This window comes from Procambarus clarkii, chromosome 3, assembly GCF_040958095.1.
Source record: "Procambarus clarkii isolate CNS0578487 chromosome 3, FALCON_Pclarkii_2.0, whole genome shotgun sequence".
In the NCBI taxonomy this organism is placed as follows: domain Eukaryota; kingdom Metazoa; phylum Arthropoda; class Malacostraca; order Decapoda; family Cambaridae; genus Procambarus; species Procambarus clarkii.
The window spans coordinates 34,019,495-34,044,292 of NC_091152.1; the positions used below are offsets into that span (position 1 = coordinate 34,019,495).

Consider the following 24,798-nt stretch of genomic DNA (forward strand, 5'->3'; position numbering starts at 1 on the left):
CTTTGTTTTAAATTATGAATATTAAATGTTTTAAAGAATGAATACTGTATGTTTTAAAGTATGAATACTGAATGTTTTAAAGTATGAATACTTCATATTTTAATGTATGAATACTTCATATTTTAAGGTATGAAAACTGTATGTTTTAAAGTATGAATACTGTATGTTTTAAAGTATGAATACTTCATATTTTAATGTATGAATACTGCATGTTTTAAAGTATGAATACTGCATGTTTTAAAGTATGAATACTGTATGTTTTAAAGTATGAATACTTCATATTTTAATGTATGAATACTGCATGTTTTAAAGTATGAACACTGTATGTTTTAAAGTATGAATACTGTATGTTTTTACACTGTATTGCATATGACTGTTTATGCACTGCAAGATATCCATTCCTTACACCACTACACCATCCCCCACTACACCCCAGAGGCCGGACGAAGTGTTTGCCAGGGTGCTTAAAGAATGCAAAGAGGAGTTTTGCGAGCCGTTGTCTACCATATTTAATAATTCATTAGAGACAGGCAGAGTGCCTGACTCTGTCGTGGAAGGTTGCTAATGTGGTACCAATTTTCAAGAGAGAGGGGAAAGATCATTTGCGTCGAACTATCGGTCAATTAACGTCTAGTCGGAAAATTGATTGAATCGAAAATTTCAAAAGCCATTCGTCTACTGCTTGAAAAACATGGATTGGTAAATGATTCACAACATGGTTTAACTAAGAGCCGCTCAAATTTGATCAATATGATGTCATTCTATTCCAGCATAGTTGAGGCAGTTGATAGTGTAAAGATTTGTAATGTTGTGTACATTGACTTTAGCAAAGCTTTTGATACAGTGCCACATGAATGATTAAACAGATAGAGGTTCACAGAATTTGTGGTGCTATATTAAGTTGGATTACGGCATGGCTATACTATAGGAAAGACATATTTATGAATGACTTTGAGTGGATATATATATAGTAGCTGCCGCGTATGGGCCAATAGGCCTTCTACAGTTACCTTGATTTTTTGAACATCATCCCTTCATTACACCATCCCTGGAGTTTAAGTGTATAAGTTAGCTAATGCTTGGACAAAGAGTGTCTTTGTTCCTATCCCCAAACCACATTCAGATAATTATGGGCCCATATCTCTAACATCGTTTGTGTGTAAAGTACCTGAACGCATTGTCCTCAGCCGACTCATGTATCGTATACAGGGGCACCTGTCACCCCAACTGTTTGGGTTTATGCCCGGGCTCAGTACACAACACTGTTTGGCTGATTACTTGGCTCATTCAAACTTTCCCTGTCTCCATCGATCTAGCAGCAGCCTCTGACAGTGTAAACAGGAAAATCACACCAAAACAGCTGGGAATACAAGGTCCATTGCTGTAATGGATATTGGGTTTATTTTAATTTATTTATTTATAAATTCATTTTTATTAGACAATGATTACGTTTGACTGCACGAGGCTATGATTACTGAAGACTGCACGAGGCTATGATTGCTGTTGACTGTACGAGGCTATGATTACTGTTGACTGTACGAGGCTATGATTACTGTTGACTGTACGAGGCTATGATTACTGAAGACTGCACGAGGCTATGATTACTGTTGACTGCACGAGGCAATGATTACTGTTGACTGTACGAGGCAATGATTACTGTTGACTGTACGAGGCTATGATTACTTTTATCTTCTCTGCTTCTTTCCCCTTAATAATTGAAAACTAATAAGAACATATTTTGAACTCTCGGGTGGTTGCTGATAGCTAAAGTTAAAACTGCAAATCATACGTTCAGACACATTAAGTATCTATCTATATGGAACACTTAAAGCTGCTGTGACGATCAGACTTATTAGGTAGTGCAAAAGTGCGGGTAACAAGCAGTTATTGATATATATATATATATATATATATTCAAGTGACGAGCCATTGTGTCAACTTAAAGTACTCGAAGTGGGAGTGAAAATCGAAAATTGTCGCATGGAAGGATACTAAACAAATAGTACAGAAAGTATCCCTCAACTCCGAGTTTACTGTAAAGCAACACCCACCATGGCAAGAGTGCCACGTGCACGAGAGGTGAACACTACACGTCGTTGTTCACAAGCACAGTTCACATTCTGGTGAACACGTGAGTGTGTTAGCGACGTCGTCAAGAGAAAAGTGGACCATCTGGCCGCCCTGGAAGATGAGAGGCGGCCCGCGCGGGGAACAGGAGACGCGCCATATTAAGAGAGGCGAGAGGAACCCCGTCACCCGATACTGCTTTGTGGGTGCTCAAGTTGAGCCCTTCACAGCCGGGTCCAGGACCAGGCCAGGGAAGGACGAGCGAGTGTGTCACGCTATGTGGGTGCTCAAGTTGAGCCCTTCACACCCGGGTCCAGGACCAGGCCAGGGAAGGACGGGCGAGTGTGTCACGCTTTGTGGGTGCTCAAGTTGAGCCCTTCACACCCGGGTCCAGGACCAGACCAGGGAAGGACGGGCGAGTGTGTCACGCTTTGTGGGTGCTCAAGTTGAGCCCTTCACACCCAGGTCCAGGACCAGGCCAGGGAAAGACGGACGTGTGTGTCACGCTATGATATCCGTTTTTAGCTACTTTCTAAGTAGCTAAAGTGTCACTAAGTTACGCTGGCTTGGCTCTGCTCAGGCAACACAAGTGTCATTAAGATATCCTTGGCTTGTCTAAGGTGTTCAGGGAGGGTGTTTGTGGTGTAAAACCGGCAGTCTGCTTGAGTGACAGGCTGTTTGTGCAGAGAATGCTTGAGTTTGGGCTTCTTGAGCATTCTCTGTACAAGCAACAGGCTGCTCAGTGCTGTGGAAGCACTTAGGCACTCAAGTCTGGAATATATTCTCAGCTCTGCTCTTCGGGACTTGATCTCTAACTGCGCGAGAGCAAAGTCCGAACCTTATCAGATCAGCGACGAGAAAATTCCTCTCTAATATATTTTTCCCGACAGGACGAAGCCGGTTGGGCAAGGAATAAATCGTTAACGCGGCTTCGTTAACCGGGTCGTTAAACCCATTACGGTAAACCTTAATGGTTTAGGTCAATTGTTGTTTTTGGTTGTCAATTTTGATTAAGTTATTATCAGGCAAGAAGGATTTTTTTGTTATCACACGTGAGGCTGGTGTCTTTGTCACACGTGAGTCTGGTGTCTTTGTCACAGGTGAGGCTGGTGTCTTTGTCACAGGTGAGGCTGGTGTCTTTGTCACACGTGAGGCTGGTGTCTTTGTCACACGTGAGGCTGGTGTCTTTGTCACAGGTGAGGCTGGTGTCTTTGTCACAGGTGAGGCTGGTGTCTTTGTCACACGTGAGGCTGGTGTCTTTGTCACACGTGAGGCTGGTGTCTTTGTCACACGTGAGGCTGGTGTCTTTGTCACACGTGAGGCTAGTGTCTTTGTCACAGGTGAGGCTGGTGTCTTTGTCACAGGTGAGGCTGGTGTCTTTGTCACACGTGAGGCTGGTGTCTTTGTCACACGTGAGGCTGGTGTCTTTGTCACACGTGAGGCTGGTGTCTTTGTCACACGTGAGGCTGGTGTCTTTCTCACAGGTGAGGCTGGTGTCTTTGTCACAGGTGAGGCTGGTGTCTTTGTCACACGTGAGGCTGGTGTCTTTGTCACACGTGAGGCTGGTGTCTTTGTCACACGTGAGGCTGGTGTCTTTGTCACACGTGAGGCTAGTGTCTTTGTCACACGTGAGGCTGGTGTCTTTGTCACACGTGAGGCTAGTGTCTTTGTCACACGTGAGGCTGGTGTCTTTGTCACACGTGAGGCTGGTGTCTTTGTCACACGTGAGGCTGGTGTCTTTGTCACACGTGAGGCTGGTGTCTTTGTCACACGTGAGGCTGGTGTCTTTGTCACACGTGAGGCTAGTGTCTTTGTCACACGTGAGGCTGGTGTCTTTGTCACACGTGAGGCTGGTGTCTTTGTCAGACGTGAGGCTGGTGTCTTTGTCACACGTGAGGCTAGTGTCTTTGTCACACGTGAGGCTGGTGTCTTTGTCACACGTGAGGCTAGTGTCTTTGTCACACGTGAGGCTGGTGTCTTTGTCACACGTGAGGCTAGTGTCTTTGTCAGACGTGAGGCTGGTGTCTTTGTCACACGTGAGGCTAGTGTCTTTGTCACACGTGAGGCTGGTGTCTTTGTCACACGAGAGGCTAGTGTCTTTGTCACACGTGAGGCTGGTGTCTTTGTCACACGTGAGGCTAGTGTCTTTGTCACACGTGAGGCTGGTGTCTTTGTCACACGTGAGGCTGGTGTCTTTGTCACACGTGAGGCTAGTGTCTTTGTCACACGTGAGGCTGGTGTCTTTGTCACACGTAAGGCTGGTGTCTTTGTCAGACGTGAGGCTGGTGTCTTTGTCACACGTGAGGCTAGTGTCTTTGTCACACGTGAGGCTGGTGTCTTTGTCACACGTGAGGCTAGTGTCTTTGTCACACGTGAGGCTGGTGTCTTTGTCACACGTGAGGCTAGTGTCTTTGTCAGACGTGAGGCTGGTGTCTTTGTCACACGTGAGGCTAGTGTCTTTGTCACACGTGAGGCTGGTGTCTTTGTCACACGTGAGGCTGGTGTCTTTGTCACACGTGAGGCTGGTGTCTTTGTCACACGTGAGGCTAGTGTCTTTGTCACACGTGAGGCTGGTGTCTTTGTCACACGTGAGGCTGGTGTCTTTGTCACACGTGAGGCTAGTGTCTTTGTCACACGTGAGGCTGGTGTCTTTGTCACACGTGAGGCTAGTGTCTTTGTCAGACGTGAGGCTGGTGTCTTTGTCACACGTGAGGCTAGTGTCTTTGTCACACGTGAGGCTGGTGTCTTTGTCACACGTGAGGCTGGTGTCTTTGTCACACGTGAGGCTAGTGTCTTTGTCACACGTGAGGCTGGTGTCTTTGTCACACGTGAGGCTGGTGTCTTTGTCACACGTGAGGCTGGTGTCTTTGTCACACGTGAGGCTGGTGTCTTTGTCACACGTGAGGCTGGTGTCTTTGTCACACGTGAGGCTGGTGTCTTTGTCACACGTGAGGCTGGTGTCTTTGTCACACGTGAGGCTAGTGTCTTTGTCACACGTGAGGCTGGTGTCTTTGTCACACGTGAGGCTGGTGTCTTTGTCACACGTGAGGCTAGTGTCTTTGTCACACGTGAGGCTGGTGTCTTTGTCACACGTGAGGCTGGTGTCTTTGTCACACGTGAGACTGGTGTCTTTGTCACACGTGAGGCTGGTGTCTTTGTCACACGTGAGGCTGGTGTCTTTGTCACACGTGAGGCTAGTGTCTTTGTCACACGTGAGGCTAGTGTCTTTGTCACACGTGAGGCTGGTGTCTTTGTCACACGTGAGGCTAGTGTCTTTGTCACACGTGAGGCTAGTGTCTTTGTCACACGTGAGGCTGGTGTCTTTGTCACACGTGAGGCTGGTGTCTTTGTCACACGTGAGGCTAGTGTCTTTGTCACACGTGAGGCTGGTGTCTTTGTCGCACGTGAGGCTAGTGTCTTTGTCACACGTGAGGCTGGTGTCTTTGTCACACGTGAGGCTGGTGTCTTTGTAACACGTGAGGCTGGTGTCTTTGTCACACGTGAGGCTGGTGTCTTTGTCACACGTGAGGCTAGTGTCTTTGTCACACGTGAGGCTGGTGTCTTTGTCACACGTGAGGCTAGTGTCTTTGTCACACGTGAGGCTGGTGCCTTTGTCACACGTGAGGCTGGTGTCTTTGTCACACGTGAGGATGGTGTCTTTGTCACACGTGAGGCTGGTGTCTTTGTCACACGTGAGGCTGGTCTTTGTCACACGTGAGGCTGGTGTCTTTGTCACACGTGAGGCTGGTCTTTGTCACACGTGAGGCTAGTGTCTTTGTCACACGTGAGGCTGGTGTCTTTGTCACACGTGAGACTGGTCTTTGTCACACGTGAGGCTAGTGTCTTTGTCACACGTGAGGCTAGTGTCTTTGTCACACGTGAGGCTAGTGTCTTTGTCACACGTGAGGCTGGTGTCTTTGTCACACGTGAGGCTGGTGTCTTTGTCACACGTGAGGCTGGTCTTTGTCACACGTGAGGCTAGTGTCTTTGTCACACGTGAGGCTAGTGTCTTTGTCACACGTGAGGCTAGTGTCTTTGTCACACGTGAGGCTGGTGTCTTTGTCACACGTGAGGCTGGTGTCTTTGTCACACGTGAGGCTGGTCTTTGTCACACGTGAGGCTAGTGTCTTTGTCACACGTGAGGCTGGTGTCTTTGTCACACGTGAGGCTGGTGTCTTTGTCACACGTGAGACTGGTGTCTTTATCACACGTGAGGCCGGTGTCTTTGTCACACGTGAGGCCGGTGTCTTTGTCACACGTGAGGCTGGTGTCTTTGTCACACGTGAGGCTGGTGTCTTTGTCACACGTGAGGCTGGTGTCTTTGTCACACGTGAGGCTGGTGTCTTTATCACACGTGAGGCTGGTGTCTTTGTCACACGTGAGGCTGGTGTCTTTGTCACACGTGAGGCTGGTGTCTTTGTCACACGTGAGGCTGGTGTCTTTGTCACGTGAGGCTAGTGTCTTTGTCACACGTGAGGCTGGTGTCTTTGTCACACGTGAGGCTAGTGTCTTTGTCACACGTAAGGCTGGTGTCTTTGTCACACGTGAGGCTGGTGTCTTTGTCACACGTGAGGCTAGTGTCTTTGTCACACGTGAGGCTGGTGTCTTTGTCACACGTAAGGCTGGTGCCTTTTTCACACGTGAGGCTGGTGTCTTTGTCACACGTGAGGCTGGTGTCTTCGTCACACGTGAGGCTGGTGTCTTTGTCACACGTGAGGCTGGTGTCTTTGTCACACGTGAGGCTGGTGTCTTTGTCACACGTGAGGCTGGTGTCTTTGTCACACGTGAGACTGGTGTCTTTGTCACACGTGAGGCTGGTGTCTTTGTCACACGTGAGGCTGGTGTCTTTGTCACACGTGAGGCTGGTGTCTTTGTCACACGTGAGGCTGGTGTCTTTGTCACGCGTGATGTCTGTGTCATGATCAAGGCAAGTTTATTTTAATTCCATTCTTCTGACATGTAATAAAAATTCTATAACTTGTCACAAATAAAATTCTTTTCATCAAATTTAGTAAGAAAATTTCACTGAATGACCCGATAGAATATGACATAACGATTGATTTGTCACTTTTGACAGCAAATCACACATCTGCGTCTCCATATTAAACCTATCTTAACGAGCCTAGCCTGAGGACCGCTTGCAGTACTGAGAGGCTTCGAACCCTCGATCTCGCTAGTATGACTCACGGGATGCTCGCAAGCCTCCATCACCCACCACGGGGCCAGCCATCTCTCTGAACCATATATTGATAATCTGGCAGAGGATGCTGAGTCTGGAGATGAGGCGGGAGACGCTGCCAGCATCAGGGCGCTGGCTGATGAATACTTAGGACGGCGACAAGCACCGTGATTAATGGCTGGCGCCCTAGACGGCTTCAACACATAAATTAAACACGTGTCGAACTAACGACGGGTGTTGGGGCAGGATATGTGTCTGCCATCCCATCTTCATGCCCAAACACCTGGGTATAAAAGACTTGGTCCGGGTACCCGGCGTTGCCCGGGGTCTGTCTCTCCTGTCATCTATTTATCTATCTATCAGTCTAAGTCATCTATTTATCTATCCACTTGTCCATCCCTTTCTCCAGCTGTCTATTCATCTATCCATCGATTCATTTGTTCATCTATTCATCGATCTTTTTTCGATCTGTTTCTCCATCTATCCTTCCTTCCATGTATCTTTGCAGAATATAATAGTTACTCCATTCGAATGTATGGTTCTTCAGTTTCCTATTGGAGCTGGAGGTTCAGAATATAATTTTCCTGTTTTATAGAACTACGGCTTTATTTTAAATAACAGGAAATGTCTGTTAATTTTCCCGAGATCAATGAATAATGGTGTATATTTCTATAAGGAAAAAGTCTTTAATTTTCGTTATTAATTTCGCAGGTATCGTGGCGAGCAGTGCCAAAAACCGTTGTAGGGGTTTGAATGTGGCACTGGCACGCTGTTCCCTTTTGAATTCTAGCGACCCCGACCAGCCTATGATCATCCCCTACCCCACACCATTCCCTCTGCCAATTTAGGTGAAGCTCGCCCCAAGCGTCTGGCCTCCAGCTTTGGACAGGCAAATAGACATTCTATCTCACAGTGCAAACTTTTCACTAGAATACCTGTAACCTCCATCAATATTTAACAGAATATGCTCTTGCTAGTTCTTACTGAATACGATCACTACTCAGGATGTAATGGGTTGGAAGTGGTGGGAATGGGCAATACTGTTGAAATTAGAGGTGTGGTGTGGGACAAATGAAGATGGTTAGCTAGTGAATTAGAGGCTAGAGAGGCTGCTAGTGGCTAGAGAAGTTAGAGAAATGGACGGAGGGAGATAAGAAGCAAAGGTTGATGGAATAAATGAAATAAGAACAGTCGCAATGGGAGGCCGGGATGTGGAGGGGGGGACACGAGGGTCAGGGCAGAGGATAAATATAGAACTGAATGAAAAAATATTGTTGGTCGGAAAACAGAATATTGTGAGGAAAGTTAACTCTTGTAGATGAGAGAGAGAGAGAGAGAGAGCAATACTGTCTAGGTGAGCGCAAAGTTAGTGCTCGGAATGAGTATAAAGATGTAAGGATGTGAGGGGTAGAATTACGGGCTATTCATGCCCGTGCCATCTTTTGGGTGGCTTAATCTTCATCAATCAATCAATGGGTAGAAAGAAGGCTGTTGGGCAGTAGAACTCCCAGAACCCCATCCAAGTACAATCCAGAAGAGGCTGGGTTAAAATGCTTGAAGGAACTGCAGGTATATGTATGTATGTATGTGTGTGTGTGTGTGTGTGTGTGTGTGTGTGTGTGTGTGTGTGTGTGTGTGTGTGTGTGTGTGTGTGTGTGTGTGTGTGTGTATCTACTCGCACAGTTGTTTAGTTTGCACATTTTTTAATTTGTATAAATAAGCTTCAGCGTTTTGATAAAGATTTAATGTAGCAAAGCCTCGCGTCCCTATCAGCACTGGTCTCATCAATCATAAAACTATGGATGAAGCTTGCGTCAGCAGCCTCATATCTGCGTCAACAGCCTCATATCTGCATCAACAGCCTCATATCTGCATCAACAGCCTCATATCTGCATCAACAGCCTCATATCTGCGTCAACAGTCTAATATCTGCGTCTACAACCTCATTTTGTAGCTCCTAACATTTCCTCACTGATCCCAAAATAAAAGTGTTTTATTTAAGTGAAAGTGAAATGAAAGTGTGAACATCACTGGCTTCATTAGGTAACCTTCTTCCTGTTATGTTTGTGTTTTATTGCTTCTTATACTGAAATGTCTAATGTTTATTATTTGTATTATGACCTGTTTCACTTGAGAATGAAGTTGAAAATATAACATTACAAAAGTTATTTTTAGTCTTATAATGGCCGGACGGAGATGCGAATTGTTGATCATTTCAACATTTTCCAAGGCCGAGTAGAAGTGAATATAATCTTGCTTGTACAACCGAATATTGCAACCTATCCTCCTGTTTATATAGTACTTTGTGTAACTGTGTGGACCATCGTACATATATGTACGTACTGGACAATTAGGTAGTAGAATGTGGTACTATTATTCTTCTTTCCAAATGCCCATTACGTCAATAATACGATGGTGCACACTGTAGCTATAAGTACTGTCTAAAACAGGAAGATGGTCTGGAATATAACTGAGAGAGGGAAGTGTGTCTTATTGACATCCAGTTATTGCGACTGACTTAGCCTGCACACGACCATAGCCTCATGACACACAATAATAATAGAGGTTTCCGGCGCAGGTTGGTGCTCGTGGGTGGCGGGTCCGGTCTTCGTGGAGTCTCCCGCCAACGTGACGGTGAGCGAGGGCGCCCACGCCTTCCTCCCCTGCCGGGTGGCCAACCTCGGCGACAGATCCGTGAGTATATGCACACTTCTCAAACTGTTTATTGTGCGCGAGGGATTTTGCTTCAACCAGTTGACTGGAAAGTTGAACGAGGTGTAAGAGTGCTTCAGTTGGCTCTGATAACCACTCTTCAGTCTTTTTCTCACGATATCTCCTGCAGATAGAGATTATCTAGCCTTACAATTTGGTTAGGAAAGATTTACCTGAATTTACCCGAGAGCCACTAACACTCTAGTAGCATCGACAAGGACAGGAAGTCGGCGGCCTGTCAAACGGCCTCCCTTTCCCATTCCTACTGGTATCGGTCGACACAACTGTTCATGGGAAATAAGGAAATAATAAATAATCTGCACTAACCTATTTTGAAGGGGGAAGGGATCTCTCCTCACTTTTTAACAACTCATTATTATACATAAAAAGAGATGCAGTTAAATTGGCCAACAATATATCTTTGTTTAATATTCTTGAAAAGTAGAATGGAGACTTTAAGTTTTCTTGGTCTTCAATATACTTCAGGTTGTATATAAGATTACTTCTCTACTCCAGTGGAATTCTCTTGAGTGTGATGGAACAGTAATATTCAAGGATCTAACTGTTTTGGGCCTTAGGCCAAAATAGTTAATGAGCCCATCCTAAACAGGCCTAACTAAAGCAACAACATCGAACGCATTATTTTTGTTATTTGAAGGAATTTTGAAAGCTTTGAAACGAATGTCAGCGCAGCTTCTTTCTTAGATTTTAATTTACGTTTTGAGGCTTTAAACATACAACAAAACTATGTAAAGTACTTTTAACATGCAACAACATAAAACAGTATTAGTAATTATTAGGTCTCGCTTCTCGGTGTATTAACTTTTTTTTTATTAATACATGAGGTACATCTGCATTTTAGTGCAGCTGCCCTAGACTGTATGAAGTGGAGTACAGTGTGTCAAAAAAGCTAACTACATGATGCTAAAAAAATCCCCATCACACAGGATGGTTAGTCATACAGAGGCATGTGATAAGCGGTCTGCACTGGCAGACTCCGGATGCATTTTGAGGATATCAACACAAGATTGAATAAGGTAGCAGTGGTACTAAAACAGTCTCCGTGGTGTAGTGGTAAGACACTCGCCTGGCGTTCCTCGAGCGCTATGTCATGGGTTCGTATCCTGGCCGGGGAGGATTTACTGGGTGCAATTCCTTAACTGTAGCCTCTGTTTAACGCAACAGTAAAATGTGTACTTGGATGAAAAAACGATTCTTCGCGGCAGGGGATCGTATTCCAGGGACCATAGGATTAAGGACTTGCCCGAAACGCTACGCGTACTAGTGGCTGTACAAGAATGTAACAACTCTTCTATATATTTAAAAAAAAAGTCTCCATCTCGCAGGATGGTTAGTCATACAGGGCCATGTGTTTAGTAGCCTGCACTGGCAAATTTTGGGTACACTGTGAGGATATCTTCAAGAATAAGAGACTGAATAAAGTAATTGCAAAGCTCCAAGTACCTCATGCCAACTGGTCTGAAAGGTCTGATAACTGGCCATTCGGTGTTGTAGTGCGGGAGATCATGCCGCAGTTCCTGCTCACAGAGTTTGCACCTGGAGTGCTCAGGATTGGGAGATCCGTCACCTGCATCCACCTGTCAAAAGTAACGGTGTATTCACATAGTGCTTTAGTATTAGACTATGTTCAAGCCTAACGCATACTTGCTGATCAGTAAACTACCTAAAGTATATGTGCTTATACTTTAGCCAACAGACGCCAGTGTTCACTCCTAGTTACACCACACTAGACCAGCCAACAGACACTAGTGTTCACTCCTAGTTACACCACACTAGACCAGCCAACAGACGCTAGTGTTCACTCCTAGTTACACCACACTAGACCAGCCAACAGACACTAGTGTTCACTCCTAGTTACACCACACTAGACCAGCCAACAGACGCTAGTGTTCACTCCTAGTTACACCACACTAGACCAGCCAACAGACGCTAGTGTTCACTCCTAGTTACACCACACTAGACCAGCCAACAGACGCTAGTGTTCACTCCTAGTTACACCACACTAGACCAGCCAACAGACGCTAGTGTTCACTCCTAGTTACACCACACTAGACCAGCCAACAGACGCTAGTGTTCACTTCTAGTTACACCACACTAGACCAGCCAACAGACACTAGTGTTCACTCCTAGTTACACCACACTAGACCAGCCAACAGACGCTAGTGTTCACTCCTAGTTACACCACACTAGACCAGGCAACAGACGCTAGTGTTCACTCCTAGTTACACCACACTAGACCAGCCAACAGACGCTAGTGTTCACTCCTAGTTACACCTCACTGGACTATTAAAACAAATTTTTTACTCGCATTTAAATTCTTTCGATAAGGCTTCAAAATGTAAATTTTCCGTCAGATGTAAAACCTATTTTGTTTAGGAAAGAACCTTTATCATATATATATATATATATATATATATATATATATATATATATATATATATATATATATATATATATATATATATATATATATATATATATATATATTATATTTTTCAGCGCCTTAGTGTGGCAATCCAGAGAGGAAATGCTCACTGCATCCACGGTTCCTGCCCGCCATCTGAGGAGCTGGAGGAGCTGTTCAACTTGTGACAAGCAGCCTTGTACCCTGCATGTAATCAATATTGTAACTTTTTTTTTGTAATAACATTTTCAAATAAAGTTAGATAAATATACACACTTACCAAAAGAATAGAGGTGGTAGGAGAAGAAAATATCAAACTGTTCAGTGAGGATCCACAAGGTCTCCTCTGAGTACTCTTTATTTTCTTCTCCGAGGCTATGGGTCCCTACACTTGCACCAGAGGTGGTACCCCTTCTATATATATATATATATATATCTTCTAGGAAACTTCCTTCATCAACATCCTTTTGGAAACAAAATTCCTTTTATTTCTTCTTAATGTTCTCATTTAGTTACAATCATATATATAAATGAATAATCTTGTATAACTTCTGCTTGGGGAGGTAGCAGAAGCAAATACTGATACGGCTTTTAAAGTCAAATTAAAAAAAAAAATATATGAATGTTTCTCTCTGAATAATCATTTCTCTGAGGCTATGGAGAACCTGCAGAGTCTTGTAACACCCACTGAGGCTGTGTTGCAGGTGTTGTGTCACAGGTGTTGCTACAAGTGTTGTGTTCCTGCAGGTGACGTGGATGAGACGACGAAACCTGCACATCATCACGGCGGGACTCCTCACCTACTCTCCTGACGACCGCTACAGAGTAAGTCACTCTTCATGCACTCTTACTTGGCTTAAAATAAATTCTTTAGCCAGAGAAAAATCTCCTGTGAGGTCTTTATGTAATTATTTGTTTATTGATATATATATATATGTCTATATCTATAAAATACCTGTATATTTGTTTGTTAGTTTCTTAGTTTGTCTAATTGTTCCTAGTATTCTCTGTTGCCAAATTTGGCGGGTCGGGAGTGGCATCAATAAAAAGCGTGTCAAGTGATTCTGTGCCACAGTGACCCCCCCCCCCACAAAAACACGACATTCTGACACGACTCTGAATTGTTATTATTGTTATTATTATTATTATTATTGAAACAATCAACTGGTGCTCTTAGGTGCCTGGAACCCACGACCAGCGTACTGCCAGCTGCAACCTCTGCAAGAGTCACAGCAGAGCTGCAATTGATTTTCTCATTGATATATATCACATTTAGTGTAATTTCTTCGGTGTTATTATCTTTATTTTAAATTTTATTATTATTTGTATTATTATTATTATTATTATTATTATTATTATTGTTGTCATATTATAAAACATTATGCACTAATTATTCCAAATCAAAAATAAATCTAATAATAATAAGAAGACCGACATATACTGACATGTGATACATGCTGACACACATGCCAACTCATCATACTTGCTAACACATGATAAATAACATGGGATTTAAACTGTCACACATGACACACGACACATACTGACACACGTGAGACATACCCGCACTTGGGTAGACTCCGGGCAGTACCAGACTCTTAAGATTGTAGAAGGCAACTGTTGGCTGGCTGTTGAAAGTTGGTTGAGAAGGTGAGAAAAACACCATATATATATATATATATATATATATATATATATATATATATATATATATATATATATATATATATTGTGACGATAACGCGTTGGTGTTCGGCTGTTCAAAAGCTAGGGGTATGGCCTCGTCACATATAGAAAAAAAAATAGAAAATCTGGAACTTCGTCTGTGGTAAGGTAAGGAGAAGACACAAAACACAAGCAAATTTTAACAATGAAATTTTAATTACGTTAAAGAAAGCAAAACATGAATAAAATGGACATACAAATTCGTATAATAAAATCAATCAAAGTAATAAGAATAATCAAATGGCAAAATGAAAAGTTACGTTAAGACAAGTAAGCAAATAACAAGTGTATGACAAACAAAGTAAATAGGTGCAGGAATATTGGCTTCAAGCTATCACTTCTCTTAGTACACGTAAGCCTGGGGCTTAGTCTACCAACGAGACGTGTTAACTTGTCGAAAGCACGGGATATTCTGAGGACTGAGGTCGTGGCGGCCCCAGACATCAAGTAGTATGGTGGGTGGAGTGCAGTTGCAGCTGGACCCGCAGCCAATCAGCGATGAGCAGGCGACAAGACAGGTAGTTTGGCGGTTCGAGGTGGAGCAGGTGTTCCTGGCTGCATACGTTCTGCTCTCTGGCAAACCTTGGAGATGTTGTTGTCGTTGTTGAATATTTCTTCCATATTAGTTGTATATAGATTTGTAGCGACGTATTTTGGAGGGAAGAGCAGGCTCAATCTCTTGAAGGAGATTATCGTCACAATATATATATATATATATATATATATATATATATATATATATATATATATATATATATATATATATATTAGTATATTTTGGTAGCAGTCTTTCCTGTAGACATATATTATTAAATATGACCGAAAAAGTAAGATTAATAATTCTAACACGAATTTTCTCAATCTTTCGTACATTTCTTTTCACTGTTGGAGGTAAATCAAAAATCAATTCTCCAAAATTCATTTTTATTTCTAGTCTGACGCGACACGAGCGCGTTTCGTAAAACTTATTACATTTTCAAAGATTTAGTTTACAAATACACAACTGAATAGAACTTACGCATCTCCGATTTTATATCTACATTTTAGTGAGGTGGCATTAATAGGGTATTAATTTCATCAAAACAAGACAGAACAAGAGGTGGCATTAATAGGGTGTTAATTTCATCAACACAAGACAGAACACGAAACAATGGGTATTGAATAGAAGTGTTTGTAGAAAGCCTATTGGTCCATATTTCTTGATGCTTCTATATTGGAGCGGAGTCTTGAGGTGGGTAGAATATAGTAGTGCATTAATTGGCTGTTGATTGCTGGTGTTGACTTCTTGATGTGTAGTGCCTCGCAAACGTCAAGCCGCCTGCTATCGCTGTATCTATCGATGATTTCTGTGTTGTTTACTAGGATTTCTCTGGCGATGGTTTGGTTGTGGGAAGAGATTATATGTTCCTTAATGGAGCCCTGTTGCTTATGCATCGTTAAACGCCTAGAAAGAGATGTTGTTGTCTTGCCTATATACTGGGTTTTTTGGAGCTTACAGTCCCCAAGAGGGCATTTGAAGGCATAGACGACGTTAGTCTCTTTTAAAGCGTTCTGTTTTGTGTCTGGAGAGTTTCTCATGAGTAGGCTGGCCGTTTTTCTGGTTTTATAGTAAATCATCAGTTGTATCCTCTGATTTTTGTCTGATTTTTGTTTTTGATTTACCTCCAACAGTGAAAAGAAATGTACGAAAGATTGAGAAAATTCGTGTTAGAATTATTAATCTTACTTTTTCGGTCATATTTAATAATATATATATATATATGCGAACAAGCCTGAATGGTCCCCAGGACAATATGCAACTGAAAACTCACACCCCAGAAGTGACTCGAACCCATACTCCCAGGAGCAAAGCAACTGGTATGTACAAGAGTATCTACATTTGTCCGGTCGTGATGGTCAAGTGGATTAAGGCGTCTTGTACATACCAGTTGCTTTGCTCCTGGGAGTATGAGTTCGAGTCACTTCTGGGGTGTGAGTTTTCAGTTGCATATTGTCCTGGGGACCATTCAGGCTTGTTCGCATTTGTGTTCCTCACGTGTGCCCCAAAGAATGAGGTGATTTGGTAAAATGCTATGCCCAAGATTACTATCCGAGTGCCGGCGGTGGGGTGGTTCAAATAGCTTAGGCTATCACCTCATTTTGTCCGGTCGTGATGGTCAAGTGGATTAAGGCGTCTTGTACATACCAGTTGCTTTGCTCCTGGGAGTATGAGTTCGAGTCACTTCTGGGGTGTGAGTTTTCAGTTGCATATTGTCCTGGGGACCATTCAGGCTTGTTCGCATTTGTGTTCCTCACGTGTGCCCCAAAGAATGAGGTGATTTGGTAAAATGCTATGCCCAAGATTACTATCCGAGTGCCGGCGGTGGGGTGGTTCAAATAGCTTAGGCTATCGGTCCGGTCCATTTTGTCCGGTCGTGATGGTCAAGTGGATTAAGGCGTCTTGTACATACCAGTTGCTTTGCTCCTGGGAGTATGGGTTCGAGTCACTTCTGGGGTGTGAGTTTTCAGTTGCATATTGTCCTGGGGACCATTCAGGCTTGTTCGCATTTGTGTTCCTCACGTGTGCCCCAAAGAATGAGGTGATTTGGTAAAATGCTATGCCCAAGATTACTATCCGAGTGCCGGCGGTGGGGTGGTTCAAATAGCTTAGGCTATCACCTCATTTTGTCCGGTCGTGATGGTCAAGTGGATTAAGGCGTCTTGTACATACCAGTTGCTTTGCTCCTGGGAGTATGGGTTCGAGTCACTTCTGGGGTGTGAGTTTTCAGTTGCATATTGTCCTGGGGACCATTCAGGCTTGTTCGCATTTGTGTTCCTCACGTGTGCCCCAAAGAATGAGGTGATTTGGTAAAATGCTATGCCCAAGATTACTATCCGAGTGCCGGCGGTGGGGTGGTTCAAATAGCTTAGGCTATCACCTCATTTTGTCCGGTCGTGATGGTCAAGTGGATTAAGGCGTCTTGTACATACCAGTTGCTTTGCTCCTGGGAGTATGGGTTCGAGTCACTTCTGGGGTGTGAGTTTTCAGTTATATATATATATATATATATATATATATATATATATATATAATATATATATATATATATATATATATATATATATATATATATATATATATATATATATATATGACAATGTCAGACCATGGAGGAAAAATGAAACAGGAATTTCCTTAAGTACTTTCGTATAAACGTGGATGAATGTAGAAAATAGAGAACTATTAGCTGAATATCAAATAAATGGATTTAAACTATTTCACACAGATAGATATATTAGACGAGGAGGGGGAGTAGCCATATATGTTAGGGACAATTTGAAATGTAGTCTCAAAGAGGGAATCAAAACTGAGCCACACACAGAAACTATTTGGATAGAATTAAACGAAAAAGCAAATAATATTATAATAGGAGTTATATATAGGCCACCAAATTTAGACAGAATGGAAGCAAAGCATCTATGGGATGAAATATCTAGAGTATCTACATCTAACAGTATTTATGTCATGGGTGACTTTAATTTTAGTGGAATAAACTGGGTGAACAAAACAGGGAATAGTGAAGCAGAAGATTTTCTAGAATTAATTGACGATTGCTTTCTTACGCAACACATTAAGGAACCAACGCGGGAAAATAATATTTTAGATTTAGTGTTAAACGACAGGGAAACACAAATTAATGACATCGAAATAGGGAGTGAGCTACGGAACAGTGATCACAAAGTAATCAGATTTAGCATAGAATGGAATAGACCCGTAGGAGAAAATTCTGTTAAAGTGCCAGATTTTCGAAAAGCTGATTTTAATAGCCTAAGAAATTTTTTGGGTCAAATAGTCTTGGGTATGGGGTGTGGGCCGGTCTTGGAGCGAGACATGAACCCAGCGATAGGTGACGTAAAAGGGGATTTCGATGTGGATTTAATATATAACTTATTTAAGAATATTCTAAACAAAGCACAGGAACGTAGTATACCATACAAATTGAATAGATCGAATACTAATGACCCAAAGTGGATAATAAATAATTTAAAGAACCTTATAGGTAAAAAGAGAGCTTGGTACAAATGGATTAAGAATGGGGAAGTCAGTTTAGAACAGGAATTCGTACAACTGGTTAGAAATGTTAAAAAAAGAGATTAGGAAATCAAAAAGAAACTATGAAGTTCGCATAACAGAGCAAGCAAAGTCAAATCCTAAAGTTTTTTTTACAGTTATATCGAACTAAGACTAGGGAAAGGATTGGTCCATTAAAATCTGAGACAGGTCAAATAACGGTTAATGACAAGGACCTAGATTCAGGAAGCTCTGTGTATTTCTTCGTAAGTGGGTTTGCTACGAAGGTTCCTAAGTGCGCCCTAAGAAGATGCTTAGGTGCGATTCAATAAGGTATACTTAGGAAGAAAATTGTTGGTTCACCTGCGTGCCGATAGAGGTCACTACTGTGTTTCGTATGGCCAATCAGAGAGCAGCAACATTCTTCATATTGAAGATTTAGCGCTGGCTTATCGGAGCTCTACTGCCTCCTATTTACGTCGAATTTTCTTATAAAATTAGTATATTTCGAAGTAAAACAATGTTTTTTCAACTTCTACAACCAGCACCGACATTGTAGTAAACAAATATGTTACAATTGTTGTTTACCTACGTAATTCTAAGAGATACTGTGTAGCTGTCCTTGTTGCTCGGAAGATGCGCTGACAATTATTGTATATATTTACTGAATTTACCCAAGGGCCACTAACTATCTAGTGACCTCGAAGAGGACAGAAAGCCAGCGGCTTGTTAAAGGGCCCGCCAATTGTCTTAATGATATTTTTTAGCTGTAATTTGGCATTTACGGCTTCAGCGGGTAGCCGGTTCCATGGTTTATAGCCCTCTTGGTGGAAAAAAAAACATCTGTTTTCAGTCCTACTTGAGAGAACATACTCTCCAACACTATATCTGTGATTATCCTGTTATCAGTGACTTCATACCAAATGGTATGAGGTATTTTGAGCTCTGTAATTACTTCATACACTCAGGAATATTGGAAGATATTCTTGTGCTGCACCCAGATTTTGCCAGTGGAGGCTAATAGATCAGCATTAAGTATTTTGTTCTCTCCTAATTCCATGTATGACTGGCCATCCTGTGAGGATGTTGGGTGAGCTTGTAGTTGGTTTTTGATCTACACTGTGTGGTCCTTTATACAGAATAGGGAAGCAGCACATTGCTGTGTATACCTAAACATGTTTAAAAATACATTGTCTGAGAGGAGTTTTGTAGAAACTGGTAAGAGTAATTATAATATAATGTTTCCATGATTCAGTGCTTACCTCTTGTGAAAATTGCTTAGAGTTGTTTAGTCAGAGTTGATTTGCTTTTTGTATTGAGGCTGGTATTTTCTAAATTGATTCCATGTACAGTATGTCTAACCATCCTGTGAGATGGGAGTGTTAGATAAACTTATAGCTAGTTTTTTATCTACACTGTGTAATATTCCATATAGAATAGGGTAGCAGCACATTGCTGTGTATACCTAATCTTCTTAATAACAAAAATCAGTAATAAAGATTTTAAATTATAGTTTGTATTACAAATACAGTACTGTATTATCCTTATTAAATCATGTTGACCATGGATCATTAAGATCTCATGATGATATGTAATACAAGTCATATTTCTTTTGAACTGCTAATCCATGCTAATCATTCATTAAATTGTGCATTATGTCTCAATTTTTCACTTTCTTGGATATACTGTACAGTACAAAAAGATAGGATAAAAATAAACCAGTAATATTTCTTTCATTATATTTTTCATTTAAATAACTGCATCAATATTTTTACAGCTGACAGGATTTGTTTTCCCATACAGGTGCATTATTTGTTAAAAAAAATTTGGTTTATTGTTACACACAATGGTGCTACATAGCCTTCCCAGCTTGGTGCCTTCTCTTAATACTTACTGATTAAAAAATAAATAATAAATACATTTTATTCAGGAAAAGTACATACAGTTGATTTACAAACATAATGTTGGATTTATAGGCAGAGCTAGTACATACAATACCTAAAGCCACTAATACTCATAGATTTCGGGCAAGGTGTGGGGGGAAAAAAACACAGACTAAAACTTAATAGTAATCGGGATTAGGTATAAATTGTGTTGAAAGAAGGAATAAAAAATACAAAAAGGGGGTTAACATAGCATAAATCAGCAATTGCACATGTTGGTGAACAGCGTTGTTTAAAAAATAGCAAGACATGGGTTGACATTTAGGAGGTAAGTTAGGTTACATGGAGTTAATTAGGCAGTACTTGGTTTAACTCTTAAACTGGTTGAGAGAGGTACAGCCTTTGACATGATTCGGGAGGTCATTCCACATTCTGGGTCCCTTGATTTGTAGAGCACTTCTAGTTTGGTTACACAAAGCCAAATTGAGTAACAGGAAGAGGTCTTGGACACAAATTTGTTCCATGCTAAATGTAGAGGAATCAGCTGAGTATTCCTCAAATAAAATAAGTTGCCTCAGCTTATAAGGTAAATAAAATAAGCATTTCTCAAATAAGTAGCTGCCTCACCTCACTGCCTTACTGCTACATAGCCTTCCCGGCATGGTACGTTCTTTTGATAATTACTTGTTCCACACCCAAATTGTATAACAGGAAGAGGTCTTGGACCCCTACTTCCCTCTCTCTTTTTTAATAATCTATATAGTCATAATTATAGCTTTAAGTATTCAATGAATAAAGTTTTTGACATTTTTACCCTTCTCCTTACCTAACATCATTTGTGCAGCATATTTTTATTTTAGTGCCTCGCAAACGTCAAGCCGCCTGCTATCGCTGTATCTATCGATGATTTCTGTGTTGTTTACTAGGATTTCTCTGGCGATGGTTTGGTTGTGGGAAGAGATTATATGTTCCTTAATGGAGCCCTGTTGCTTATGCATCGTTAAACGCCTAGAAAGAGATGTTGTTGTCTTGCCTATATACTGGGTTTTTTGGAGCTTACAGTCCCCAAGAGGGCATTTGAAGGCATAGACGACGTTAGTCTCTTTTAAAGCGTTCTGTTTTGTGTCTGGAGAGTTTCTCATGAGTAGGCTGGCCGTTTTTCTGGTTTTATAGTAAATCATCAGTTGTATCCTCTGATTTTTGTCTGATTTTTGTTTTTGATTTACCTCCAACAGTGAAAAGAAATGTACGAAAGATTGAGAAAATTCGTGTTAGAATTATTAATCTTACTTTTTCGGTCATATTTAATAATATATATATATATATATATATATATATATATATATATATATATATATATATATATATATATATATATATATATATGCGAACAAGCCTGAATGGTCCCCAGGACAATATGCAACTGAAAACTCACACCCCAGAAGTGACTCGAACCCATACTCCCAGGAGCAAAGCAACTGGTATGTACAAGAGTATCTACATTTGTCCGGTCGTGATGGTCAAGTGGATTAAGGCGTCTTGTACATACCAGTTGCTTTGCTCCTGGGAGTATGAGTTCGAGTCTCTTCTGGGGTGTGAGTTTTCAGTTGCATATTGTCCTGGGGACCATTCAGGCTTGTTCGCATTTGTGTTCCTCATGTGTGCCCCAAAGAATGAGGTGATTTGGTAAAATGCTATGCCCAAGATTACTATCCGAGTGCCGGCGGTGGGGTGGTTCAAATAGCTTAGGCTATCACCTCATTTTGTCCGGTCGTGATGGTCAAGTGGATTAAGGCGTCTTGTACATACCAGTTGCTTTGCTCCTGGGAGTATGGGTTCGAGTCACTTCTGGGGTGTGAGTTTTCAGTTGCATATTGTCCTGGGGACCATTCAGGCTTGTTTGCATTTGTGTTCCTCACGTGTGCCCCAAAGAATGAGGTGATTTGGTAAAATGCTATGCCCAAGATTACTATCCGAGTGCCGGCAGTGGGGTGGTTCAAATAGCTTAGGCTATCACCTCATTTTGTCCGGTCGTGATGGTCAAGTGGATTAAGGTGTCTTGTACATACCAGTTGCTTTGCTCCTGGGAGTATGGGTTCGAGTCACTTCTGGGGTGTGAGTTTCCAGTTGCATATTGTCCTGGGGACCATTCAGGCTTGTTCGCATTTGTGTTCCTCACGTGTGCCCCAAAGAATGAGGTGATTTGGTAAAATGCTATGCCCAAGATTACTATCCGAGTGCCGGCGGTGGGGTGGTTCAAATAGCTTAGGCTATCACCTCATTTTGTCCGGTCGTGATGGTCAAGTGGATTAAGGCATCTTGTACATACCAGTTGCTTTGCTCCTGGGAGTATGGGTTCGAGTCACTTCTGGGGTGTGAGTTTTCAGTTATATATATATATATATATATATATATATATATATATATATATATATATATATATATATATATATATATATATATATATATATATATATATATATATATATGACAATGTCAGACCATGGAGGAAAAATGAAACAGGAATTTCCTTAAGTACTTTCGTATAAACGTGGATGAATGTAGAAAATAGAGAACTATTAGCTGAATATCAAATAAATGGATTTAAACTATTTCACACAGATAGATATATTAGACGAGGAGGGGGAGTAGCCATATATGTTAGGGACAATATGAAATGTAGTCTCAAAGAGGGAATCAAAACTGAGCCACACACAGAAACTATTTGGATAGAATTAAACGAAAAAGCAAATAATATTATAATAGGAGTTATATATAGGCCACCAAATTTAGACAGAATGGAAGCAAAGCATCTATGGGATGAAATATCTAGAGTATCTACATCTAACAGTATTTATGTCATGGGTGACTTTAATTTTAGTGGAATAAACTGGGTGAACAAAACAGGGAATAGTGAAGCAGAAGATTTTCTAGAATTATTTGACGATTGCTTTCTTACGCAACACATTAAGGAACCAACGCGGGAAAATAATATTTTAGATTTAGTGTTAAACGACAGGGAAACACAAATTAATGACATCGAAATAGGGAGTGAGCTACGGAACAGTGATCACAAAGTAATCAGATTTAGCATAGAATGGAATAGACCCGTAGGAGAAAATTCTGTTAAAGTGCCAGATTTTCGAAAAGCTGATTTTAATAGCCTAAGAAATTTTTTGGGTCAAATAGTCTTGGGTATGGGGTGTGGGCCGGTCTTGGAGCGAGACATGAACCCAGCGATAGGTGACGTAAAAGGGGATTTCGATGTGGATTTAATATATAACTTATTTAAGAATATTCTAAACAAAGCACAGGAACGTAGTATACCATACAAATTGAATAGATCGAATACTAATGACCCAAAGTGGATAATAAATAATTTAAAGAACCTTATAGGTAAAAAGAGAGCTTGGTACAAATGGATTAAGAATGGGGAAGTCAGTTTAGAACAGGAATTCGTACAACTGGTTAGATATGTTAAAAAAAGAGATTAGGAAATCAAAAAGAAACTATGAAGTTCGCATAACAGAGCAAGCAAAGTCAAATCCTAAAGTTTTTTTTTCAGTTATATCGAACTAAGACTAGGGAAAGGATTGGTCCATTAAAATCTGAGACAGGTCAAATAACGGTTAATGACAAGGACCTAGATTCAGGAAGCTCTGTGTATTTCTTCGTAAGTGGGTTTGCTACGAAGGTTCCTAAGTGCGCCCTAAGAAGATGCTTAGGTGCGATTCAATAAGGTATACTTAGGAAGAAAATTGTTGGTTCACCTGCGTGCCGATAGAGGTCACTACTGTGTTTCGTTTGGCCAATCAGAGAGCAGCAACATTCTTCATATTGAAGATTTAGCGCTGGCTTATCGGAGCTCTACTGCCTCCTATTTACGTCGAATTTTCTTATAAAATTAGTATATTTCGAAGTAAAACAATGTTTTTTCAACTTCTACAACCAGCACCGACATTGTAGTAAACAAATATGTTACAATTGTTGTTTACCTACGTAATTCTAAGAGATACTGTGTAGCTGTCCTTGTTGCTCGGAAGATGCGCTGACAATTATTGTATATATTTACTGAATTTACCCAAGGGCCACTAACTATCTAGTGACCTCGAAGAGGACAGAAAGCCGGCGGCTTGTTAAAGGGCCCGCCAATTGTCTTAATGATATTTTTTAGCTGTAATTTGGCATTTACGGCTTCAGCGGGTAGCCGGTTCCATGGTTTATAGCCCTCTTGGTGGAAAAAAAAACATCTGTTTTCAGTCCTACTTGAGAGAACATACTCTCCAACACTATATCTGTGATTATCCTGTTATCAGTGACTTCATACCAAATGGTATGAGGTATTTTGAGCTCTGTAATTACTTCATACACTCAGGAATATTGGAAGATATTCTTGTGCTGCACCCAGATTTTGCCAGTGGAGGCTAATAGATCAGCATTAAGTATTTTGTTCTCTCCTAATTCCATGTATGACTGGCCATCCTGTGAGGATGTTGGGTGAGCTTGTAGTTGGTTTTTGATCTACACTGTGTGGTCCTTTATACAGAATAGGGAAGCAGCACATTGCTGTGTATACCTAAACATGTTTAAAAATACATTGTCTGAGAGGAGTTTTGTAGAAACTGGTAAGAGTAATTATAATATAATGTTTCCATGATTCAGTGCTTACCTCTTGTGAAAATTGCTTAGAGTTGTTTAGTCAGAGTTGATTTGCTTTTTGTATTGAGGCTGGTATTTTCTAAATTGATTCCATGTA

At 41.3% G+C, this 24,798-nt stretch overlaps 1 protein-coding gene across 1 annotated transcript in view; it reads left to right on the top strand.

Moving 5' to 3' along the window:
- The first annotated feature begins 9,589 nt into the window (after positions 1–9,589).
- The window catches only part of LOC138368216 (zwei Ig domain protein zig-8-like), a 95,102-nt gene continuing 79,893 nt past the window's right edge, over positions 9,590–24,798 (top strand). The window contains exons 1-2 of the mRNA XM_069330743.1: positions 9,590–9,940; positions 13,131–13,208. Of these exons, the coding sequence (XP_069186844.1) occupies positions 13,140–13,208 (69 nt within the window). The 5' untranslated portion in view covers positions 9,590–9,940; positions 13,131–13,139. The remainder of the gene's footprint in view (positions 9,941–13,130; positions 13,209–24,798) is intronic.